At 36.2% G+C, this 25,156-nt stretch overlaps 1 protein-coding gene and 1 long non-coding RNA gene across 2 annotated transcripts in view; one reads left to right on the top strand and one right to left on the bottom strand.

Annotated features, from left to right (window-relative positions):
- Nucleotides 1-2,243: 2,243 nt before the first annotated feature.
- On the bottom strand, nt 2,244-3,038 carry LOC309514090. Its single transcript, XR_014211599.1, has 2 exons — nt 2,930-3,038; nt 2,244-2,411 (listed from the first exon to the last, which is right to left on the bottom strand). It is a non-coding gene; the product is annotated as an uncharacterized lncRNA (long non-coding RNA).
- The window catches only part of tprg1 (tumor protein p63 regulated 1), a 29,237-nt gene continuing 7,085 nt past the window's right edge, over nt 3,005-25,156 (top strand). Inside the window, exons 1-4 of the mRNA XM_082190223.1 lie at nt 3,005-3,129; nt 3,605-4,060; nt 5,194-5,285; nt 10,661-10,837. Of these exons, the coding sequence (XP_082046349.1) occupies nt 3,611-4,060; nt 5,194-5,285; nt 10,661-10,837 (719 nt within the window). The 5' untranslated portion in view covers nt 3,005-3,129; nt 3,605-3,610. The remainder of the gene's footprint in view (nt 3,130-3,604; nt 4,061-5,193; nt 5,286-10,660; nt 10,838-25,156) is intronic.

The raw sequence follows: 25,156 nt of genomic DNA, 5'->3' as shown, positions 1-25,156 counted from the left end.
TCTTGGGCCATCAATGTGTACTTACGATGGGGAATTGTTTAATTTGGACGATGGGGAATTGTTTTAATTTGGACTCTGTGCATGCTCTTTGAGACAGTGACCATCAAACTGCATTATATGACTGACAGACAAGAACGGTTTGACCTAAAAATATCAAAATTGAAACTACTGCGGAAAAAAAGACACCTACATCTTGGATGCCCTTGAGGTAAGCTAAAACATACCAAAATTTTATTTCAAAGTGAACTATCCCTTTAAGTGTACTTGACTTATACTGAGAGAAAAGTCCAAGTATATTTGGCCTGTACTAGTACTCAATCTTTTGATCGAGATATACTTAAAAGTTTAATTATTCAAAGTATAGCCTACTTGGCTTGTAGTTGTCTTTACTCTTTCGATCGAGTTGCCTAATAAATACTTTTTTACATAGTTTTTCATATACAGTCTTATGAAACTTTTGTTTGAAAATATTGATTAAAATATTGATATAAAAAATATATGTTTCTAATTCTGCGTATCTGAATTTGTGTAGGCTAGTCCACTGGTAGTGTATAGGAATTTACTTTAATTCTACTTTACTCTTTCCCCACCATTGACTGAATTTTACAGCTATCCATGTTTTCACTGGTATAAGGTAGGGTGTGCTATGACACATCTTCTAGTACAGAATCTCCGGATCAAAACACAGGAGAAGAAGAAGCTGAAACAAGTGATAGAAGATTGCTCACTCAAATGTAAAATAACGTGATCATCAAAAATTAAACAGCTTGTAAATCAAAATTGCTTAATGTTTCCAAATGAAACGAAGCGTAACCCGTGAAGAGAAAACGACTGTGAAGCTTTGTGGGTGTTGGACTCGATCTACTCCATCTGTGTTTTGATCATCGTTCTGAATCTGATCAAGGCGTAGTCTTTGACAAAAATGAGATTTTCTCATCTTTTTTGTTTAAATGTTGCCTTTATTTATGAAACTTACCAACATTCAAGTGTTGATAAAAAAGGATGCATGAAGCTAATAAAATGTTTTTAAAATTAAAGTACAGTTAAAGGTATTTTTCAAGTATAAAAAAATAACATTTGAACATAATAGTATAGGGCACTGCAAGTGCAAAAAGTTATATATAAATAGTAAACTATAAGTATAATGTTAAGTTCACTTAAAGAAAACTTGTAGTATAAAACTACTAAACTAGTAGTTTACTGAGAGTATAGTTCAAAGTATTAAAATAGTAAACTACTAGTATACCCATAAGTTCACTTGCAGTACAAATGAGAAACATAATTATGAATTAGTTGTGCACTTGAAGTTTACTACTGTTACACTTATAATACACTTAAACATATACTTTTAAACTTTTATATACTAAAAGTGGGCCAATTTAGCAGGGGGCCAATGTTTCGGAAAAAGCTGAAGCTTCCCCGGGCGCCGCCATTGATTAGCAGACCCTCACCTGCTGTTAGAAATTGCATTGACTCCCATTCATTTTGGCGTTACTTTGACAGCGAAAAACTTTACATCCGAGGCGTTTAAAGACTCCATTTGTCCATTATTTATTTCTAAAGAAACACGAAAATGTATAAAAGGCTCCATTACCTTGTATCTTACGTTATGTAGAGGCAGTTTGTAAAAATAGGCTAACGATTGCTTCATAACCACGCGACTCTCTGTCGCACAGTAGAGAGATTACCGTATAGACAGGAGGAGAAGCTCACGAGCAATCGGGGGACGTGGAGGCAAAATGACAAAATAATTAATCAGAATACTTAGCAAAAGTTTCTCCTGCTCCTAGCTCTAGACTCCTCCTACTCACACTCTCCGTCTCTGCAAGTTTCGGAAGGGAATGATTCAGATTTCTCTTGGCACAGCAACTAGAAGACAGACAGGTTGCTCACGTCACATCTGCGTCGTCAAGCTCAGTTTGAGTCTGCGCAGTACGGTCAGCCATCAGGAAGTGAGAGCTTCTATTGACTTCACTTTTCTCCGTTGAATCCAATGGGTTCGCTGTGTCTATGCAATTTTTCTGTCTATGCAATTTAGTCCCAAGCGGTATTAAAATAGTACACTTACAAGTTTACTACTAGTACATTGACATTAGTATACTTACTCCATAATGAACATTACTTAAGTATACTTCATAAAATGAACTTGAAGCTTTTTCGTAAGGTAAACCCGTGTAATTTAAAAATACTACTGTTAATGTGTCACGAAATGTAGTTTTAAGAGTTTTTCAGGCGATAATGTATAGTTTAAACCTCGAGCCAGTGGTTTATTTAGAAAGATAATGCATATTTGAAAATTTGATCTGATGTTTTCTGAGTTAATCACCGGGCGCTTAGCGCTCATGTACCCCACCGAGAACAGTATAGGCTACCTAGTTTTCTTCTGATGTTTGTCGCTGGCTCTGATGTCCCTGTAGTGGTAAAACAAAACAAAATAGATATATAATTATTATCGTGTGTATCAAAAGAGATCAAAGATCAATTAATCTATTGTTCCCTGCTAATCTTTTTGGCTGAGGGCAAATTTAGGCTCTGTAACTTGACTTGTTAATTTCATTTGCTTGTCTTTATTTATTATTGTATAGCTTCTTATTCATTTTATTTATACTTTTAAAATGGCTATTATTGAACATTAAAACATGACGTTTAACAAAAAGAGAAAGGGTTGTTTAGGTCATATTTCATTTTATTATCAGATTATATGCACATATGAATATGTTTTATATTTTTTAAATGTAAAAGAGGCAGGGTTGTGGTTATTATATGATGTTTTGTTATAAATATATGCAGTGAATATAGCCTAATCAATGTACGCTTTGCCTCAACCACATGTGTGGCTATGTTTTAAGATTTTTAAAATGAAAACGAAAGGAGGCAGCGTGCTGTTTTATAACATATTTCGTTTTATTGTTGACTAAAATATACATACTGAGATAACTAGCCAGAGCGAGCTGAGAGACGCCATCTGTTGTTCTGCAGAGATTCGTTCTCCTGAGTCGAACCTGGCAAGTCCAAACTTTGGGTACTTTGCGAAACGCCTATCTCTTCAGATCACGGAAGTAGGAAATAGTTTCTGGTGCCCCTGACGCAGAGTCAAACCGTCTAGTAGCCTAAAACATTCAGCCATCGGTAAGATACAACATTTCTTGCCCGCATTTTATAATAAATCTATAATAGTAGTCCTATACCTAACTTAAGCGGTGTCATACTTCGATTGTTGTTACAGAAAAGAGATGGAAATTGTTAGAATTAGGCTACATGGTTTAGATTGCGATATTTCATTCTTTTAATAGTGAGGGCAAAAAATAAATAAATAAACGTTTACGAAATTTACAGCCTTCAACAGGTGTTTTGATTCATTATAAAAAATCGGTTCATAAGAGTTTGGATATCGGACTACTATTGCTTATTCACTTAAAAGAACCGACACAAAAGATTCATTGTCTGGGAATCGAACTATTGTCGAACTGCATGTTTCATGCCGTTGAATACGTTTTGCTTCTTAAACTTAGGCCTATAAATATTATTTATCATTTATGCTTTATGTATGTTTTTAATGACAGCTTAACTTTAATGATCTTTTCAAACGAACTATGCTTTTTAGGTCACCATGTCTGAGAGAGATGAGGAAACATTCAAGTCTGTGGACTTGAAGCAGCAAAATCAAAAGTCTCCAGTCACTATGTCAGAGAAAGATGAGGAGACATTCAATTCTGTGGACTTGGAGCAGCAAACTCAAAAGTCTCCGGTCACTATGTTAGAGAAAGATGAGGAAACATTCAAGTCTGTGGACCTGAAGCAGCAAAATCAAAAGTCTCCAGTCACTATATCAGAGAAAGATGAGGAAACATTCAAGTCTGTGGACCTGAAGCAGCAAACTCAAAAGTCTCCGGAACCAGACATCCATCCTCAACAATCTCCCAGTGAAACAGAAAAACCCAGCACACCTGCTGCAGAGGCTAAGGCAGAAACCACTCCCTCTCCACGTACCTCAGCAGTCATAGCTAAATGGAAAACATCTGCAGATCAGTTTAAAGTCAAGAAATTTTTTGTTCTTAGGGTAATGTCTACTTTTTTTTAAAGTCTCATCAAAGTCTCTGTTTTCTGTGTTGACCGCAAATCGATGTTCTACTGTGTTTATAATCATTCTGACACATAATCTACACTTCTTTTGTATGTTGAGTGGTGTGGGGCAAACAAACCACGGTTGCTCTGCAGTACAATAGAAAGCTGCTGACCACACCTTTTGTGTGAATATCCTCAACACCTATTCAGCAAACAATGATAGTCTTAATACTCTTCACTTGTCGAGTACTGACTATATGTCTGCCAATATTCAGTCAAACATATATTCCTCACCTGCAGAGATCACTGAAAGCTGTCTTCCTGTTTTCTGTTTCCTCAGTCTACCCGAGGACATTTGATTAGCAAATAGTATCTGTTGGCTTGCTCAAAGACCAGATTTTGTTTGGTGAAAGTGGTGAAATGGGATCACTCATCCCTCAAAACCATTGTTCCCACTTACTCTAAAATAGAAATCCATTTGTATGACTAAGCACTATATTGTATTGTGTCTGGTATTGTAATCAGTGGCATCGTTGTGGTACAACACTTAACAAATTGATAGTTAGAATTTAGTTAGAATCAAATCGTATAATATTTAGAATCAAATCAGTTCAATTAAATCAAACTGACTCGCCAATGAATGTTGCTTGTAGGTAATTTGTAGGAACTTTTGTGTAAGCACATCAAGGCTTACTTCTTTTAAAGTTTTAATCCATTTCAATGTTTCTTTCATATGGACACAATGTGCACAAGAACGGTGTTACTCCTTCAAAGCACAAGAACATTATGAAATGCTAATATTTGGTCAGTGTCAAACACATTTTTTGAAAAGCATTTTTTATATGAACATTGGAAGAACATTGTGAACATGTGACATTCTCCACTTCTCCAATGATTTACTGAAAAAAATGTGTACAGTTATATGGCTTCAACATCACAGACGTTGTTTAATAAATAGTTTCAGAAAATAAAATTGTCTTGTTAAAGGAACTCAGAACAAGTTTTGTTTGCGGAAAAATATATTTTAATGTGAGCACCCTCTAGTGGGTCCTGGCCCCTAATGTACAGATGTCACTGGTTGTAATATGACTTGATGAAGATTAATTGTTGTGCTATGTCACATTTTAGCCTGGAACATTGGACCAAGGCATTGAAGATGTTAAATCTCTGGTGGATCCCACAGAAGATGGTGCTGTCCAGGGTGTTTGGCTCATGGCTGAGTAAGTGTTTTTTTCTTTCTCAAAAACAACCTAGTTTAAGAGCACTTTAGAAGTAACCACATATTGACTGCTCTGCTAATGTGCAACATTCACGTGGAGTAAGAGAATCTCATTCAGTTCTTTCATCACATGGCACTCATTCCAGGACGCAATCCATTATCTCGCTCTGTGTTCTGTAAATAAGTAAAATGTACAGGAAATAAAGTGAAATAAACAGGGAGCAGAATGGAGCTGCTAAAATACATTTTGATAAATGTGTTGGCAGATGACAACTTCTATCTGTCTGTGAGCAGGCTTTCAGGAAACAGTTTGAAGGCTTTGCTCTGTGATAATTAATAATATATATTATATTTCCCATGGTTTGAGCTTAGGCTTGAAACAAAAAATGAAGTTCATGGAATTCATTCTTTTTGACTAATATAAATGTATTATGATAGACATTGTAAGAAATAGCTTTAGCTGTACCTTGCCTTTTCGTACTGTCAAAACAAAGACACTTAATAGGCATAATAGGTTAGTTGCGTTAAATTAGCTTTAAATGGTCTCGTATTCCACATGTGTTCATTATCAAAGGATTCCTATAATAATTAAGTGCATTATCTTGCCTTGTGCATGATTATGTGCATAATTTAAAACAAATGTAAAATAAGCTCATACAAAAATGTACAGTACCATGTAAAAGTTTGATATACTTTTACTTCCTCAGTAATACATGAAGTAATACCATTTTATTGCATTTTTAATTTAAAAAGATACATTATTATTTGAGGCTTAATCACAAAGCCTTGTATGTGAACAGCCGTCAACTCTTTAAAAACCTAGCAGTAATTTAGGGCTCCAGACTAACATTTGGGAGCAGTAGCACTGGTGCCACTAAGTTCTAAAGATGGTGGTGCCGGCTCCTGATTTGGTAGCGCTGGGGGGATTTTTAATCATAGTTAATTTACTCATAAAATTACTACTGTTTTGCATTAATAAGTACAGTTACTAATAATACTATTACACATTTGTTTATTGGAAATTCAACAGTAAAGCACTGAGCTTGAATTGAGATGCAGATAAAATTAACTTATTAACAACAGTAACTTGCAAAAACCTAAAAATTTTGTAGGGAAAAATGTAATATTCTACTGTTATTAAATGTACAATTTTTCTTCTACATTATCATACTGAACTGACCGACAGCTTCAGTGATTATAAAAAGAGCGCTCTTTACTTTTACTTTAGTTTGTGTAATTCAGTCACAATTTGAAGAAACGTTTTTTTTTATAAGACTTTGTGACTTCCAACTCTTCCGCTCAATAAGTGCTCCTTTGCCCCCATCTACTGGTTATTGGTCATTTCATGTCTTTTTTAAAAATAAAAGTGTTTCTCTGCCACTAAGGGTTTGGGTCATATTTTACGATCTAAGCGCATGGTCTAAAGCGCACTGAAATCCACTTTTGCTAGACGGGAAAAATGGTCGGCGCCAGGCGCATGGTCTAAAAGGGTTGTCCCTATTCTCTTGATGAGTAATGGGTGTGTTTTGGGCTTTACATGCAATAAACCAATCAGAGTCTCATCTCCTATTCCCTTTAAATGCCAGCTGCGCTCGCGCCATGGCAGATTCGCCATTTACATGACGGAATTTGATAGTGGAAAGACTGAACTTCCAGTCTCCAGAGAGCAAACGGATCTGCTCGTGCGCGAGGTTAAAGAGCGCGAGCAGACCATCTTCGGGACAAGCCGGATTCCATCATATATTTATGTACACAATAATAATATTTTACATTGTAATCCTTTTATTTTTATATATTTGGCATGTTTGTGTGATGCTGCGCAAGCAGAGTGTACGCGTGTTGTGGACCCGCCTATAGGCGCACATTACTAACGTGCTCTTTAAATAACAAAAAAAATATTGCGCCATCGACTTTAGACCAGGTTTCAGTTGGTCAATGGCACAGTCTATTTCAGTTTCCTCAAAATAGCAATGCGCCATCATTGTGCCTGCCCTGAACACACCTCGTTTTCAGACCAGCATGCCCATGGGCGCACAAATGGCCGCAAATGTATTTGCTATTAGAGATGCACCGATTACAATTTTCTGGGCCGATTCCGATTTCCGATTTTTCATTAAGTTTGACCTGCCGATACCGATTTTAGCCGATTCCGATTTCATTTTTTCTGACCACTTTACAGCACACACAAATATTTATTTTATATCTTTTCTGTAATAGAACATTTTACAATTTGCATAGTACATATTTTTTTGAACAGATAAATGCTATAAAATAGAACTATATAAATGACTCCAGGTGTGGGTAATTCACACACATCTAAAGTGCAGTGTTATGGAAGAACCATTTCCTTTTCACATTCAATATCCAATCATTTTTACCCTATTTAGGCTATTTTGTCCATCAAAAGTGTGCTTTCCCTTTAATTGAGCGTGAACAGTGCAGCAAATAGACTCTGCGCCGAAACACGCGCTTCACTGCTCGCGACGCTCCTGCTTGACGCTCACGCGCTGCTCCTGCTCCCATTGTGATTAACATGCACGTCGAAAAAAAAACGCGCTTGCGGTCTGAACGGACGTAATTCACAAGGTTTCCTACATGTGTGTTCCGCGTGCACGTGTGATGCTGATGATGCGCGATGTTAATCATGCGGCGCCCGAGTGCATTTGACCGGCATAAAATCGGTATTTGTCAGACTGACCGGCCGGTCGCCGGTCACGGCCGATCACGTGAGAATCGGCCAATTCCGGTCACCAGCCGATCAATCGGTGCATCTCTATTTGCTATTTAAACAACGTGGCGCAGGACTAAAAAATGATAACTGCGTCGGACTGAAACTAGCAAAAAAACACTAGCGCCGGGCGCATGATATGGCCCATGGTTTTCTTACATCTTTTAGTTTTACAAATCATCACATTAAAAATAACATTTAAATTGGATAATAAAATTGGAAATAAATTGGTTTTAAGAACCCTGAGATGAATAATGAAAAAAACAACAACATTTATTTCTAACTATTTCTGCCACAATACCATGGTTACAGTTAGCATTATTACATTAAATCTATGGTGAATGTTGGTGATTTGTGGACTGGAAAAGTCTTCTATTACTTGTTCATTCATGACACAATGTTTCTCCTGGTTTCCATGTCAGCGCTGTTTGATCTGATATCTGTAAATTTGAATGCTTCCTACAAGATCTCGCTGTGATGTTGTTAATTCTGCAACGAATTCCAACACTTTCTCGCTGGATCTCCCAGCGCTGTGTAGTAATGGTGTCGCGTGTCTATTATTGCTACGAGCTGATCAGCGGTCCACACTGCACAGCTCAAACGAGTGGCACGGTTTCGTTCAACTTTGGTTTAATTTGCTGTTTGATATTTCTCATATGCAACAGAAATAGCACATCTCAGTTGGATAACATGATGGTGGAACCAGTGCGACCTCTAACAAAATTTAGTCGCACTGGCAGAATTTTTTTTCGCAAAAAGTCTGGAGCCCTGTAATTTAGGGGTAACGGAAGACTGTAGAGTTGAACAAGTCTTGTGACATCAAGGGCAACTCTTACACTATGCTTGCAGTATTGAATCCAAAGGCCTTGGGGCACTGCTGAGAGTCAGTTGTTGAGAGTCAGTTAGTTGTGTTTGTGTCTATGTGGTGTGAAAATGTTTGTGGTCTTTCACACCTATTGTACGACGTCCCCGGACCCACATACTCAGCCAAGGTGAAATTATTCCATTTGCCTTGTCAGAAGTAAACAAGTAAAAAGTATACCTAAATAAGACACCAGTGTGCATAAAGGCCCTTTATTTTAGTAAGATTCTCATGTGCTGTTTCTGTCACTGTCCAGATCGGATGTTGTGAGTAAGAGAAAATACATTCAAATAGAAGCACACATCTGGTTTACAAGTCTTTGTTTCTTCGTTTTTACCTTACCTTACCATACCATCACTTAGTAAGTTTCACAATTCCTTGCTGAGAGAAAGTTTTAAGAAATGGAGAACATGCACAGCCTCTCGCTGTCTTCGTCTCATGGGCAGGAGCTCTCCATACATTCAACAGAACGTAAGGCACTTTTCACTCGCCAATTGGGGCGAAAGCTCTGACAAAAGAAATTAGATTTGGTGTTTTGAAAAAAACTAAAAAAATGCATATAAAAAGTAGCTTATGCATTAGTTATGCATTGGTTATGCATTTTCCAAGCACATATCTTTGTTTTGACATAACATCTGGGATCTAAAAATGTGGGCATACATATTTTAAGAAGAATGCCAAAAGCAATTGCAGATATGTTGTAGCTTTTAGAATATGTAGGCCTATATAATTGAAACCCACATGCTTATAGAAAATTTTGTGTGGATGAACATAAAATAAAATAGTTTGGTCTCTTTTTCTTACTAAATAGGCTGTAGGTTCAAACAGACCTACTGCAGATAACAAATATGTAATGTTTCTCTCTCTCTCTCAAAAAAAAGTATTAACAGCTTCAATGAGTTTTCAAATTGGGGTCCGGGGAAATGCTAGTGGATCCATGGAAAATTTGAAAGAAAAAATGCATTCTATTGGCAACCATAGATTTTAACAGTAAGAACCAAAAGCATATAATCACATTTGCATTGTTTTGTAAAAAAAAATCACATTACTTCTGACAGTGAAGTTCAAGAATGCTTGATTTTTTTGGTTTTTAAAGACAGCCTTGAACTGTGCTCTTATATTGGGTAGAATAAAAGATACACTGTCAGTTTAATACAAAGTAAATATTTTCTACATAACATACTTGACATGGAAAAGCCTGCTGTTGCCATTTAGAATAACTGGTATAGAAACAATACTGTGACAAGATTCATTCATCTGTGCCAAACTAATCTGTCAAACTCTAAATTAACATAAGTCCAAGAACTTGTTTTAGAATCCTTCTGTGCTTGATCAAAGCTGTGGAAGGATTGTGAGCGACAGATTTATGGGAATGTAGGCCGGTGCTGGTGTAGTTACATTGATGTACTGTATGCAACACAGCAGAGGTCTGCAGTCGGGCCCAGTAGGGGACCCATGCTAACATGTTTCAAATAATTAAACTCATGTTAATTAAAGATGCTGTAAACGATTAAGCACTGTGAAGTTCCTGCCAGACTACCACAAACATACTGTTGAGACATATTTCAGGGTGAAGCAGCAGAGCACTAGTACGTCATCTCAGTGTTGTCAAAGTAGTCTAAAGCAACAGTTGCAGGAAAGTAGCAACTGCTTATGAAGTTGAGTATTGTTCAAGGTGCTACTGCATCATATATCAAGTTCTGCCCACAAGGCTTTGGCTCTGACATTGGCCAGAATTTTTATATTGTGCATCTTTACAAGTAATACCCATATTTTTCCGGTGTAGGATCGATCATTGGAACAATGAGAAAGAGCGTTTGGTGCTCATCACAGAGAACAACCTTCTCATCTGCAAGTATGACTTCATCATGCTTCACTGTCAGCAGATCCAGAAGATTCCACTCAACTTCATCGACCGCATCTGCCATGGTACCTTCTGCTTTCCACCAAATTCCCTCCTGAAGTAAGTAACACCCTTTCCTTCATCAGTATCAGTTCATTCCTTGTTGAAAAGGTCACATCTCCCTAATGCAAAAAGTTTCTGAACGTTTTTCATTTGCCAGCAGTTCCTCAACTTTTAACCGTACATCTGATTTTCATATTTTCTGATCAACTGTGACCGTCAGAACCAAAAATACAAGCATGAAAATTTTTCTATGCTCCACTGATTGTTATTGTGCCACCTGTTGCCATGTGTAATGAAGCCTTGTACATTCAAGAACCCTCAGAAGGTCTTTTTCTAAGAAACATCTTCCACGCTGGCTTATTGCCAGTTCTGTTAATCAGTTGCAAATTCCTCCCCACCTTTTGCATGTCATGCTTAATTGCATGATAAGAGGAAAGTCAAGGGAGAGATAGAGCACAAAGAGAGGTGCTCCATATGTAGATGACAAACTTGCAGGGCTTGTCGAGAATGAGAGATGGACTCCTGTTCTGCTTCAGTAAGGACATTGTGGATGTGATAACTGCAAGTAAACAGAAGCCAGTGTTACTTTATCTGCTTGGTGGTCTTAATAATAGCTGGACATCTGGTTGAAAATAGATGGTTACTGAAAAGAAATATGATTAGAAGATACACTACTGTTCAAAAGGTTTGGGGTCAGTACAATATTATTATTATTTTTTTGCCATACTTTTATTCAGCAAGGATGCATTAAATTGACTTTTGCATTGTTACAAAATAAATAAATAAATATAATCAAATAAATGTTGTTCTTTTACTTTCTTTTCATTAAATAATTCTAAACATTTTCTATTATATTTTAAAAAGTTATACAATATTACTGTTTTTAATGTATTTTTTATTTTATTTTATTACTCTAGTAAATGCAAAAGTGATTTATATTATATAATTTTTTGTTATATACTGTTATTGCACATCAAAATGAATTAATTACTAAATTAAGTCATTGGATTTATGTCGGTAACATTTTCATAAGACTCTTTCATAACTTTGAGTTGCCACTGAAGTACCCAGGTGTTCCAACTGGCATCAGTAACCTGTAATATTCTCACATTAAAGCACTTTGTATGTCTGTGAATATTTAAGCCAATGGCTTTTGACTCTCATTCATTTCAGTGCATTTCTCCATCCTCCATAAAGCCTTAAACAGACAAATGAGGAAAATCTGAGACCATGAGTCATTTTTCCTAACCGTATTAGCAGTTTTTACAGGGTGATAATACCCACAATGCAGCAGGATTTGACAAATGGTATCAGAGGGGAAGGAGGCCAGAGCCTCTTTTCTTCTCTTAATTTTTTTGTGGAGGGATTATGTGAATAGAAATGGGATGTAAGGAGGACTTTATAACGCAGGGAGGGGAGAGCTGTCAGTACAGCTCTTGTGTAACCGATTAGTGGTAGAAATTAATGTAGTCCTTTCATCCAAACCTTTTAAAGCTGGCTCAGGGGACACCAACCCAAGTAAAACTAATTTGATGAATAAAACGTAATGTGGCATGAAGTGCTTAGGAGAGGCAGGCCGTATTGGGCTGACTTTATCTCCCCACATTACATTCAATTATAAATAAAACGCCAATGAAAACCACCCTAGAGTGCTGGAGGAGAAAGGCAAGCTTTAAAGCCACTCTCTTTCTTTTTCCTTTTCCTTCCATTTTTGCTTAATTTCTTTCCATCTCCCTCATTATTTTGTCTTTTCGCAAACTTAATCTCATGCTCAAGCTGTCTGCACTTCTTTCTTTTAAACAACTATGCTTGCAGTTCTCTGCTCATGTTCTCCTTTTTACTCTCAACACACCACTTAAATATTATTCTTATTGATATCCAGGCTGTCATTTCAACTACATTAATTTAGTCTCTTCAGCTTTAATCACTCCAGATTAGTCCTTCATTCTGTTATTGTCAGTCACCTGTTAGATGTTTTTGTACAGAACCCAATTTACAGTACAGTAGTGGGACAGCAGTCATTGTCCAGCATCAGTCCGATGAATTAGTGAATATTGAGTGAATGGAATAAATCATGTATACAGCATTGTGTTGCCCCACTGTCACAATATAGTTGCATGCATTTGTGCATTCTAAGGAAACTTAAGGTGTGTTCACACTTGTAGTTCAATTTTCTTGTTCTTTTGGTCAAAGAAAATGTAACTTTAAAACTTAAAATTTTTATTTAAAATACATTTAACGTTGGTTCACTTAGCGTTCACACTGTCATTTTTAAGACCGAACCTAAAGATACAAAACAAAAAGATACCTCTTTTATGACATATATTTTGAGACGGAACTTACCGAACATCTAAACCAATACTGTGTGCTGGGCTAAATGCGCTAGTTGTAAGTGCGTACATGGTATTTTTACCAGCTGAGAACTCGTGAAGAGCTTATAAAATGTGTAAAGGAGTCAAAACTACCGAACTAATGGGTAACGTAGCTCCTTTGGTGAGAAAAACTGTGTCCGAAATGGCAAACTGTCTGAGTAGGTACTACATTTGAGGGAAGTATATGATTTTGGATGCAGCGCAGGTATGCTTGAGTATTCTGTCCTTTTTAGGGTCGCATATTGTGACATCACATCCTGTTTTTGGTTAGTTTAGATGTCATTTGTCTTTTGCATTTGTATTTCAGTCAAACCGCACCTTTTCTTTGGAAATTGACCCTTTTCAGTGGTCTCTGTACGCCTGTTTTGTATGCACCAGGTTTCAAACTTATTCAAATGGACCGCACTAACAGAGCAATCGCACCAGCCCTTACGAAAAAGAAGTATACTTCAAGTTCTTTTTATGAAGTACACTTAAGTAATGTTCAAGTATATTTTAAGTATACTTTATGTAGTAAGTATACTAATATCAATGTGTACTTGTAAGTGTACTATTTCAATACTGCTTGGGACTAAATTGGCCCACTTTATAGTATATAAAAGTATACGTTTAAGTATACTATTTACTATAAGTGTAAGAGTAGTAAACTTTAAGTACACAACTAGGTTTCTCATTTGTAATGCATCTGTACTACTAGTGAACTTATAAGTATACTAGTAGTTTAATATTCTAATACAAGTATTACATTTTTTAGTTTATGAAAGTACACACTGAAATGTATACTCTCAGTAAACTACTAGTAGTTTAAACTGCAAGTATATACGTTTTCTTTAAGTGAACATAACATTATACTTATAGTTTACTATTTATATATTATTTTTGCACTTGCAGTATACTATTATGTTCAAATGTTATTTTTTTGTTCTTGAAAAATACCTTTAACTGTATTTTAACTAATTTTAAAAACAACACTTGAATGTCGTTAAGTTTCATAAAGAAAGGCAACATTTTAAACAAAAAAGTTGAGAAAATCACATTTTTGTCAAAGACTACGCCTTGATCAGATTCAGAACGATGATCAAAACACAGATGGAGTAGATCGAGTCCAACACCCCCAAAGCTTCACAGTCGTATTCTCTTCATTGGTTACACTTCATTTCATTTGGTAACATTAAGCAGTTTTGATTTACACGCTGTTTAATGTTTGTTGATCACGTTATTTTACATTTGAGTGAGCAATCTTCTATCACTTGTTTCAGCTTCTTCTTCTCCTATGTTTTGAAGAAGATGTGTCATAGCGCCCCCTACCATATACCAGTGAAAACATGGATAGCTGGAAAATGTAGTCAATGGTGGGGAAAGAGTAAAGTAGAATTCAAGTAAATTCCTATGTGCGCTACCAGTGGACTAGCCTACACAAATTCAGATACGCAGAATTAGAAACATATCTTTTTTATTTGAATATCCTAATCAACATTTTCAAACAATTTAAGCTTCATAAGACTGTAAATGAAAAACTATGTAAAAAAAATATTTAACAGGCTACTTGATCAACAGAGTTAACACAACTACAAGCCAAGTATACTTTGAATACTTAATTATACTTTAAGTATATCTCGATCAAAAGATTGAGTACTAGTACAGGCCAAATAGGACTTTTCTCTCAGTATAAGTCAAGTACACTTCATTTTAAGTATATTTCTGAGAAGTACATAAAGTATATTTTTGAGAAGTATATAAAATATAGACTGAGGGCCCTATTTTAACGATCTGAAACGCAAGCGTCAAGCGCAAAGCTCAAGTAACTTTGTGGGCGGGTCTCGGCGCTGTTGCTATTTTCCCGGCGGGATAAATGACTCTTGCGCCAGGCGCAAATCTAAAATGGGTTGGTCTGAAGTAGCTTCATTATTCATAGGTGTGGTTTGGGCGTAACGTGAAATAAACCAATCAGAGCGTAATCTCACATTCCCTTTAAGAGAAGACGCGCTTTTTCCATAGCGGATTGCTATTGTAACGGCGGATTTGCCAGGCGCGCGCCAGCAGCGGTTCACAGCCAAGGAGAGCAACGCTCTCGTCACGGCCGTAAAAGAGAGAAGTTACATTGAAATGGAGAAACCCACCCAAATTAACTTCGGTTAAACAGGCGTATGATAATTTGGGTAAATGTGTAAGCTAGATGTATGCTTTTATAATAAATCGTCTATCTATCTATCTATCTATCTATCTATCTATCTATCTATCGTAATAATGTATGATTTGCAAAAATTAAAACTGCTGCTTCTGTGTAGATGAGAGAATCAAAGTGTATGCGCGTTGTGCACACGCTACATTGATTATGGCCAAGCATGCGCCCTTAAAATAGCATATGAATAACATGCGCAATGCGCCACTGACTTTAAACAATTTTTTCCTGGTTAGTGGCGCAATTGTTTTCTAAACCTGTAAAATAGCATGAAGGAACGTTTGCGCCGGAACACGCCTCCTCTTTGCGCTGAACCGCCCCCGGGAGCGCAAGTGTATTTCCTAACTTACCGACGTACTTCTGTGGAGGGAAAAGTCTGCTTTGCGCGGGTGCAAAATAGGAATGATACATGCGTCGGTGTACAAAGTCACTTGCGCTGGGTGCAAGATAGGGCCCTGAAAGTATACTTTCTTATTTTTAGTCTAAAAGAAGTATACTAATAGAACACTTGAATAAACTACTTTTTTTGTAAGGGAGAGTCTGTTTAAGTTGAACCAAACACACCCTCAACACACCCTTAGTGTATGACTTTTTGTGCAACTGTGTTTGTGTTGCTTTGAGCAATTGGATGTTGACAATTGGGGATTTTTTGGTCATTAGTTTATCGAAGTATCAGCTGAATATTATTGTAATATCCCAGACAGGGTGATCAGGACCCCATGGGTTTTGTATCATATGACAAATTTTCTGCTACCACTATGAGTATATTACTGGAGTATATTACCATTTTGTTACCGATATGGATGTGTTCTTTATTAATTTATCAGTCAAGATTAAATGCACTACCATTCAAAAGTTTTGTGAAATATTACAATTTTAAACAGCTGTTAGTAACATATTTCAAAATGTAATTTATTCCTGTGAGGGCAATAGCGGAATTTTCAGCATCATTACTCCAAACTTCAGTGTCACATGATCCTTGACAAGTCATTCTTAAATGTTGATTTGGTGCTTTAGAAACATTTCTTGTTATTATCAATGTAAACTGTGATTTTTTTTTTTTTTTTTTAGGAGTCTTTGATGAATAGGAAGTTCAAAAGAACAGCATTTATTTGACAAATATTTTGTAGCATTACAAATTTCTTTGCTTTCACTTCTGATCAATTTATTGTATCCTTGCTGAATAAAATGACTAATTTTCTTTAAAAAATCGTAGTGACCCCAAACCTGGTAGTGTATATCTGCCAATATTGTATATTTATGTCCCCCAGTTCTCACATTTAGGTTACCTTTATTGTCATCTCTAATAGTATTTTTATGTACTGCATAATTTTAGAAGATCTCAATATGAATATCCATTTTTCACAGTGTACGTAACGTTGTGATGCCTAAATTCAGCTGTAGAATTTAAAACTATTGATTTTAATTTAGTATATAGTATTTTTTACTTTTTTCAAAGTAGTATAGAATTTAATTATAACATTAAAATAATTAACTATATCAGCCAGAATTTGAATGTGCATTCCTATATTCTCAGCTCTGTTGAAAACATTTAGTCATACATAAAACCTTCAAGCCATCAGATTTCCAAAAATCAGTGCAGGACATGTGGGAAAAAAGTGTGCTGATTATGTGTGGGCTTTTGCCATGGGTCATTACAGTGATAAATGATTGGACTACTGAGAATGAGAGAGACAACCAATTCTTTTTGAGACACTCTACCCTTTCTGTTTTTAATTTCTAAGCTTCTAAGACAGTACACCTCTTAAGAAAGAGCACTGGATGGATATTCATACTGTCCAGTAATTTTTTTTTTTTTTTTGCATGATAATCAGATTTATTTACAGTGCAGCCCAAAAAATGCAGTGGCTCCACAATGACCAAGTTCTATCATGGGTTATAGTAAGGGTTTACTCCAGATGTCTGTAGGCCACTGATACCTTCCCTTAACTGCAGGGAGAATGGTTCACGGTGGTTTTGAATGAGTCTTAGCCTCAGTGTGGTGCAAAGAGAGTTCATTCACTGTGGCTGTTTTCAAAAAGTGCTTTTCACCCAGACTGTCTAGACAAGGTAATTACCCATCTACCCTGCACATCACTCATGTGTCCTCGGTAGCTCGTGCTGACAAGAGCCTTTTTTTGTGTGACTTTTTTGACGGAATGTTGCTATAAAAATATATCCAGCATTTCAAGTATAAAGATGATGTTTATGAAACATAAATGTGTCAGACTTGGAGGCAATTTTCAGCTTTCTGTCAAATGAAAACATACAGATAACGAAATATGAAATTAAGCATGAAGATTGTCATTATAAAACTTGGATAGGCAAAGCGATAACCATATATTGCCACAGAGAAGACGTAGAGAACAACTATATATATGTTTGTTTGTTTGTATACTTTATTGTCCTTTTTAAGGAAATTTGTCTTGGACTCAAAGCTGCATTGATACACAACATATACATACATACATACACACACATATACACACACAACCAATAAAAAGCTACAAATATTAACAGCATCAACGGTCCCTCTTCCCACCATATAGGCAAATTGAAAATGGATCCAATAATGAATTTACACTACAGTCCCTCTTCCCACCATATAGGCAAATTGAAAATGAATCCAATAATGAATTTACACTACATTTCAACACGACTACATTACTACATCTTGCTATTTAACATATTAATAGATACAGGAATAAATTACTTTTTGTAACGGTTGCTCTTACACAATGGGACTCTATACCGTCTCCCTGATGGCAGAAGCTGATACTCTGGGAATAAAACATGGCTTGAATCACTCACTATTGTCTGTGCATTTTTAAAAATCAACGATTCGTAAATTGATTGAAGTGATGAGTACTCTCTTACACCCATAACTTTCATTGCAATTTTCACAAGACGAGCAAGCTGTGATTTTAATTGGACCGAAAGATTGCCATACCAAGTTTGCATCCCATAATTCAAAAGACTACCTAAAACAGCGTAATAGAATAATTGCATAATTCTCTGATTTACACCAAACAGCCTAAGTCGTCTCAAAAAATACAAGCGTTGTTGAAATTTTGAACAGATATAATCAATGTGGGCTTTCCAAGTAAATGACCGATCAATGACCACACCTAGATACTTATAGGTATCCACCTGCTCAATGATATTATCATAGATGATAACTGGGCTATAATCACCTAATCTTTTTGGATCTATTATCATTTCCTTCGTTTTTGATACATTTACGATAAGATGATTTACATTACACCAACGCACAAAATTCTCAATTTCAGACTGATAAGCTAATATATCATGATATATATATATATATATATATATATTCATATATTCATATATTCATATACTCATATATATATTCCACCCCACCACATTATTGGACACTTGATAATGAATCATTTTGTCAGCAGAGGGGGCAATTTCACACATTTAGACCAGCTGTGCACAGCGTCCTCTTCCAGTTCATATCCTCCCACAACTGCACCATAACTAAAACCAACTTGCACACATTACCTGATTAAGAACAACATTGCCGGTATAACTTCTGAATTACTTTAAGCTTTTTAATTTTTCAGACTTCCTAGACCTTGCAATCAATCTGAGCTGTTTCCATTAAGTGCACTGGGTGGGGTAAAAACTACACAAACAACAGAACTGTATTGAAGCATTCATTGTGATTGACTTCCTGGGAAGGATTAGCTAAAGTTTACATAGGGATTTGTTAACCATTTCTTAACTATGTGTCAACATGCTAGTGCTTGCCAGGTCATTTACTGTATTGACTGTGTCCACTGCGCGCATGTAGAATAATGTGTCAGCACTGTTTAGACCTGAGAGACTCTAGTTTGATTTGTCATTGTCAGGAAATGGAAGCATAGCGCTAAATCTCTAAATCTTGTGGTGTTTTACAGTATATGGAGAGCGCTGATTTATGCCTAATTGCAATAAGATATGCCTACGTAAAACAGAAGCATTATGATGCATAATTTCTTGGCATTTACTTTCCTGGATCTTCACCTCCTGAAGGAAATTAGTCACTGGGAAAAAGCCCCACCTATTTCTTCCTCTCGCCCTTATTCTCTTGCTCTGAAATATTTTGCATGAATTTTGTTTTTCGATCATGTCAAGTAAAAGACTGGTTCACGGATGGCCCACCACAGTGAATGGCCGTGCTGCTCAATCGTAGTATCTATTGAGCAATCTGGGGATTTGTTTGTTGGCTCTGGCACTCCGCGAGCCACTTGCCCTGACAGCTGTAGCAGACCTCTGATATTCATCTAGTGTGTTGACTTACTAGTCCTCAGCCATACATAAGTGCAGTCGACCGCTACAGGAATTTCAAGACGCTGCACCAGAGATTAACTAAGAATACATTTGAGTGTGTGTGTGTGTTTCTTGTTGTTTATTTTTGAGTCATTCTACAATTGAGGTGACATTTCAATCTGGAAGTGGTTCAAAAACTAAACTCATCAATCCTAAATTAAACCAATTGTGCTATTTTAATAATTGTATCTTCTTGTGTCATTCGAGGTTATGATAAATGATTATAGTTAAAACAATTTACCATTACTGCTATGTTCTTGTCAGTGAGATTGCTCCTTATTAAAGCTAATAGCAACTAGTAACATTTGTGACTTCACAAAAATATATAGGCTAACTCATTAGGCATTCAGTGGCACTGATGTAGTGAGGAATGAAGCTTTTTTCTATAAAGGTTCTTTTTGGTGTTTCTGTATTGCAATAGACTAGATTCTAGCATTGAAGGAAGAAATGGCATTCGAAAATTTCTCCAGTGATCCTAACGAGTATCCGGTAAGCCAACCATATAAGGGCCCTGATGTCACTGAATCACTTTCAGAGATTTACTTGTCACCATTTGCAGATACCTTTTAAATCAATGAGTAATTGCGTATAATGAATCACAAATGTTGCACAAGTGTCCAAAATCTCAAAATAAACCACAGTTGTTGTTTTTTTTGTAAGACTCCAAAACACTTCAAAACAAACATGTAAACATGATGAAAATTAATAGACAGGCAGTCAGTTTATAAAATGAGAAGCTGTTTTCATACAAAAGCAGTTTAAGGAATTTAATTTTGAAGTCTTCCTCTGGGGGAGGGACTCTGACACTACTGACATTTCACGAGTTCACACTTACATCAATTAAACAGAGTAAAGATTATGTGTATTTTGCGTGTTGTCCGGGGGGAGGGCTCCGGGCTCCGAGCTCAGAATTTTTGCCTGAACCCGGAGTACTCCCCCCCCGTTTTTGTAAGAGTATTTAGGACTAGAAGTGAGGAGATGGGGTGGGGGAGGGATGCTGTTAAACTGTCAATGAACAGAGGTAAGTTTGCTGTATATATACACCTCTTAACTCGTTGATTGGGTTGATTAACAGAGTGTGCTCCACTCGTGTTTAATTAGGTTTGATTATCTGAATGTGCTCCACCTGTTTAATTAGCTTTAATTATCTGAACGTGCTTCTCCCGAACTTTGTTAATAAAACATAATTTAGAGTGACAGTTGCTTTTGTGTAAATATAAAAAATAAATAAATATTAGTGCTGTCAATCAATTAAAAAAATTAAGTAATCAATCACACATTTTTCTGTAATTAATCACGATTAATCACACCTAACATTAAAGTTTTTAATATATTTTTATATTGTAATAATTTCACATGTAGAAAAAACAAAGACAGTAGCTTATATTTTAAATATTTGTTTGATGTCATCTTTTTATGAAAGGCATCACCGATACCAATACTGCTACTGATGTGTCTATGAAATAGATTTTTTTTTCTCAATTTTAGCCAATAATCATACACTGTAAAAAAAAATTACATCCCCAAGTCAAAAATTTCAAGTGACCGATAACATCTAAATTTTTCAATTAGTCTGACGTATTATTTCTCATTGAGCCAATGTTAACAGACTATTGCAACAAGAATTTCACTTGGGCCAATTGAAAAATTTAGATGTTATCGGTCACTTGAAATTTTTGATTTGGGAGGGTTAGAATTTTTTTACAGTGTAGCTATTTATCATCACAGTATAATTGAAAGCCAAACATTTTAACTTCTGTCAGGACCACTATCGTCAAATACAATTGGCAATTGCATACAGTTAGGATTGGCGGTATGGTTCCGTTCTGGGCGAGAGCTCCCTGCGCATCCATGCAGCCTACCCTTGGGGTAAACAGAACAGAACCAACATGAATGTATTGCAGATATCATTAATTCAAGATTTTAAAGTACAACATAATTCAAGAATTTATTCTGATTCAAGGGGAATCAGAATGCCATACTGACTGTATGAAAGGAGGAGCTGGGGATGGAGGAGGGTAATTAGCTCCTGAGAAACGTGATAACTGCTGATAATACTGAAGGAGATTATATATGTATACAGTGATAGGAGTCGTATTCCTGTAGGTAGACATGGATCAGATGATTGTCAGCTGATGCGAGCTTGACTAACGTGACTTGCCAGAACTGACGCTACGCTTAATATTTCAAAAAAAAAAAATATCTAAAAACTTTTAATTTAAAGGAGAAGTTCACTTTTAAAAAAACTTTTGCTGATAATTTACTCACCCCCATGTCATCCAAGATGTCCATGTCTTTCTTTCTTCAGTCGAAAAGAAATTAAGGTTTTTGATGAAAACATTCCAGGATTTTTTCACATATTATGGATTCCATTGGGACCCAAACGGTTCAAGGTCCAAATGACAGTTTCATTGCCGCTTCAAAGGGCTTTAAACGATACCAGACGATGAATAAGGGTCTTATCTAGCGAAACGATCGGTCATTTCAAAAATAAAATAAAAAGTTGACGTTTTATAAGCACAAATGTTCGGCTTGCTCTGTTCTGTGATGCGCGTTCGTGACGTCACGTAATACGCAATTACGTTGAAAAGGTCACGCTTGAAAAATTGAAGAAAATGTTCTTTTTGGCTTTTTAATATTAAAACACTCAGGATGCGCACACGAAATGGGCATTTTAAACGATAAACTGACACAAATACATTTGAAAATGTTTATATGGTCCTCCTTCCGCACATTTGTAAACACATCAAACTTGACCTTTTCAACGTAATTGCGTATTACGTGACGTCACGAACGCGCATCACAGAACAGAGCAAGGCGAACATTTGTGCTTATAAAACGTCAACTTTTTATTTTATTTTTGAAATGACCGATCGTTTCGCTAGATAAGACCCTTATTCATCGTCTGGTATCGTTTAAAGCCCTTTGAAGCGGCAATGAAACTGTCATTTGGACCTTGAACCGTTTGGGTCCCAATGGAATCCATAATATGTGGAAAAATCCTGGAATGTTTTCATCAAAAACCTTAATTTCTTTTCGACTGAAGAAAGAAAGACATGGACATCTTGGATGACATGGGGGTGAGTAAATTATCAGCAAAAGTTTTTTCAAAAGTGAACTTCTCCTTTAAGTGAAGTTAAAACAATATTCACATAAACCCATTATAATTAATGTCACATATACATGTGCCCTTCAATATATCAGGGCTCAATTTTTTCTATTGGCCCAGTCAGATCAGTTCAGATTTTTTCTTGCCCTGTCAAAATGCACAAAAATTTATTATTTTCATTGGTTTTGACTCGTGTAACCTTGTAAATAATGCTTTAAGATTTTTAGGTAGGTCTAAGGATATATACAGAAATTGAATAGTTATATCAAATACTTCAGTCTTCACTGCATAAATTATAAATTAAATGTAGATTAATACTTATTAAAGCTACAAATGTTATTCAGTCAAGAGCAGTGAGTGATTTTCTCTTTTTCCTTTGTTCTTTGATTATCCTTAATGACAAACAACAGCAGGTTTATTGGGCAACTGTCACTTTAAGACTTGCCGCTCATGATGCGGATCTGACACACATCTCATTTTAAGACTTTATTTAACTAATTTAAGACTGTGCTTGCGAGGATACTCGACAAAACAGGCATTTTGGCATAATTTTGTTTTTGTCCGTTCAGGCGCTGTCTGAAGTGGCTTTCTGTGCGTACGAGTCGTGTGTGTAGGTCGTAATTACTGCAATTACGTGATTTGTAAAAACTTGTAAAAAGCATTCACGTCCTCGTTGAGCTCGTAATTGCAGCTTGTAGATGGGAATTGTCTGAGGGTTCCTACTTGTACCATGCGACTACTGTACCACCTGACCGCCGCAGATTTAGTGGTGCCATAGAAACGCCAGTAATTCCCAGTCCGAGGACGTGAACAGCTCTGAATATAATTTCACGTGTTGTCATCTCGAGACTATGGTAATAAGATGTAAAATAAGTCTCTGATGTCCCCAGAGTGTGTATGTGAAGTTTTAGCTCAAAATACCCTTGAGCTTTCCTGTAGCTCAGTGGTAAGAGCATTGCGTTAACAACGCAAGGTTGTGGGTTCGATCCCAGGGGATTGCACATACCTATGTATAAATGTATAGGATAATGCAATGTAAGTCGCAAGTGTCTGCCAAATGCATAAATGTAAATGTAATACCCCACATATAATTTTTTACAGCATGTTAAAATTGTGTGCGCAAAACATGTCGTTTTGTGTGTGTCCCTTTAAATGCAAATGAGCTGCTGCTGCTGCTCCCGTCACAAAGGGCAGAGCTTCAAGACCTTGTGTGTTAGCAGCTCCAATTACCTCACGCTGACAAGCACTAAAATGTCAGAAACTGTTCTGCCTTTTATGTCTAAACTGGAGTCGGACAATGATGGAGAGACTCAAGAAGAGTGACAACATGTAGAATGCAACAGGACGTTTCTGAATGGTTATTTGATCAATTTATGTTGCTGATGTGGAGCTAACTATCTTCAAGTCTTTGATTAGCATATTCTGTCATGATAATCTATAAAATCGCTCGTGTGGGAACTGTTGTAAGATGCCTACAGAGTGACATGCTATTGCATTTGTGTTACGTATAGTATTGCATGTGAAAAGACGTATGTGACAGCTTGAGCGGACTCACAAATGTGCTCTACTACAACAACTCTTCTCTTCTCAACATGGACTGTGTGTTCCTGGGGGTGGGGTCTATGTAAATTGTAGGGTTAGTGATTTCACTAACCCGGGAGGAATGTCGTCTAGTCCCTACCAGCCGTTTGTTGTAGTCCTTAAAAAACAATTTCTTTAAAAGCAAATGTCTTCTTTTGCTTTGAACTTTGAGCGCTGTGACTTTACAGATATTGTTTATGCTCAAACAGCAACATTACACACTAACTTAAGTTAGAAAAGTGAAATCATAATCAACCACCCTTTTAAAGAGAATGTTATAAAAAATTGTACCCGCCTCACAGTTGTCATGAAGGGCAAAATTAGCTATAAAGACCAAAACCACTTTTTGTACCAGGCTGTAAAAAAAAAAAATTCTGCTGTAAAGTTGGGCATATTAACATTGGGGGTATATGGGATTGACTCTCTTTTGGAGCCTGTCTCTAGCAACCAGTCGATGAATTGCATTTTAAGTCACTTCCGTGTTGGATTCAAGAGAAGACCGGAAGGTTGCCTACCGCTTGGTTAACGCATTAATTTTGACAGCCCTCCTAATAAATATACATTTTACAAATACATTTTTTTTACTTGAATTTTAGTACAGTAATTAACCTTTTTACAAAAATGTGATATGTTACAACACATCTATGATTATTACTTTCTTTAAACAGTATGCACTATGGAACAATAACACATTTTCATGCTTAAAACAACTTTCAAAATATTTGTTTTATACAATTGAATATTAATAAAATGAAATATTAGTTATAAGATTATATATACTATCTAAAGTGTCT

This window comes from Leuciscus leuciscus (genome assembly GCF_965113295.1).
Source record: "Leuciscus leuciscus genome assembly, chromosome: 14".
NCBI classification, from domain to species: domain Eukaryota; kingdom Metazoa; phylum Chordata; class Actinopteri; order Cypriniformes; family Leuciscidae; genus Leuciscus; species Leuciscus leuciscus.
Note: the sequence above shows the minus strand (reverse complement) of the source record. Positions and strands in the feature narration are given on the sequence as shown.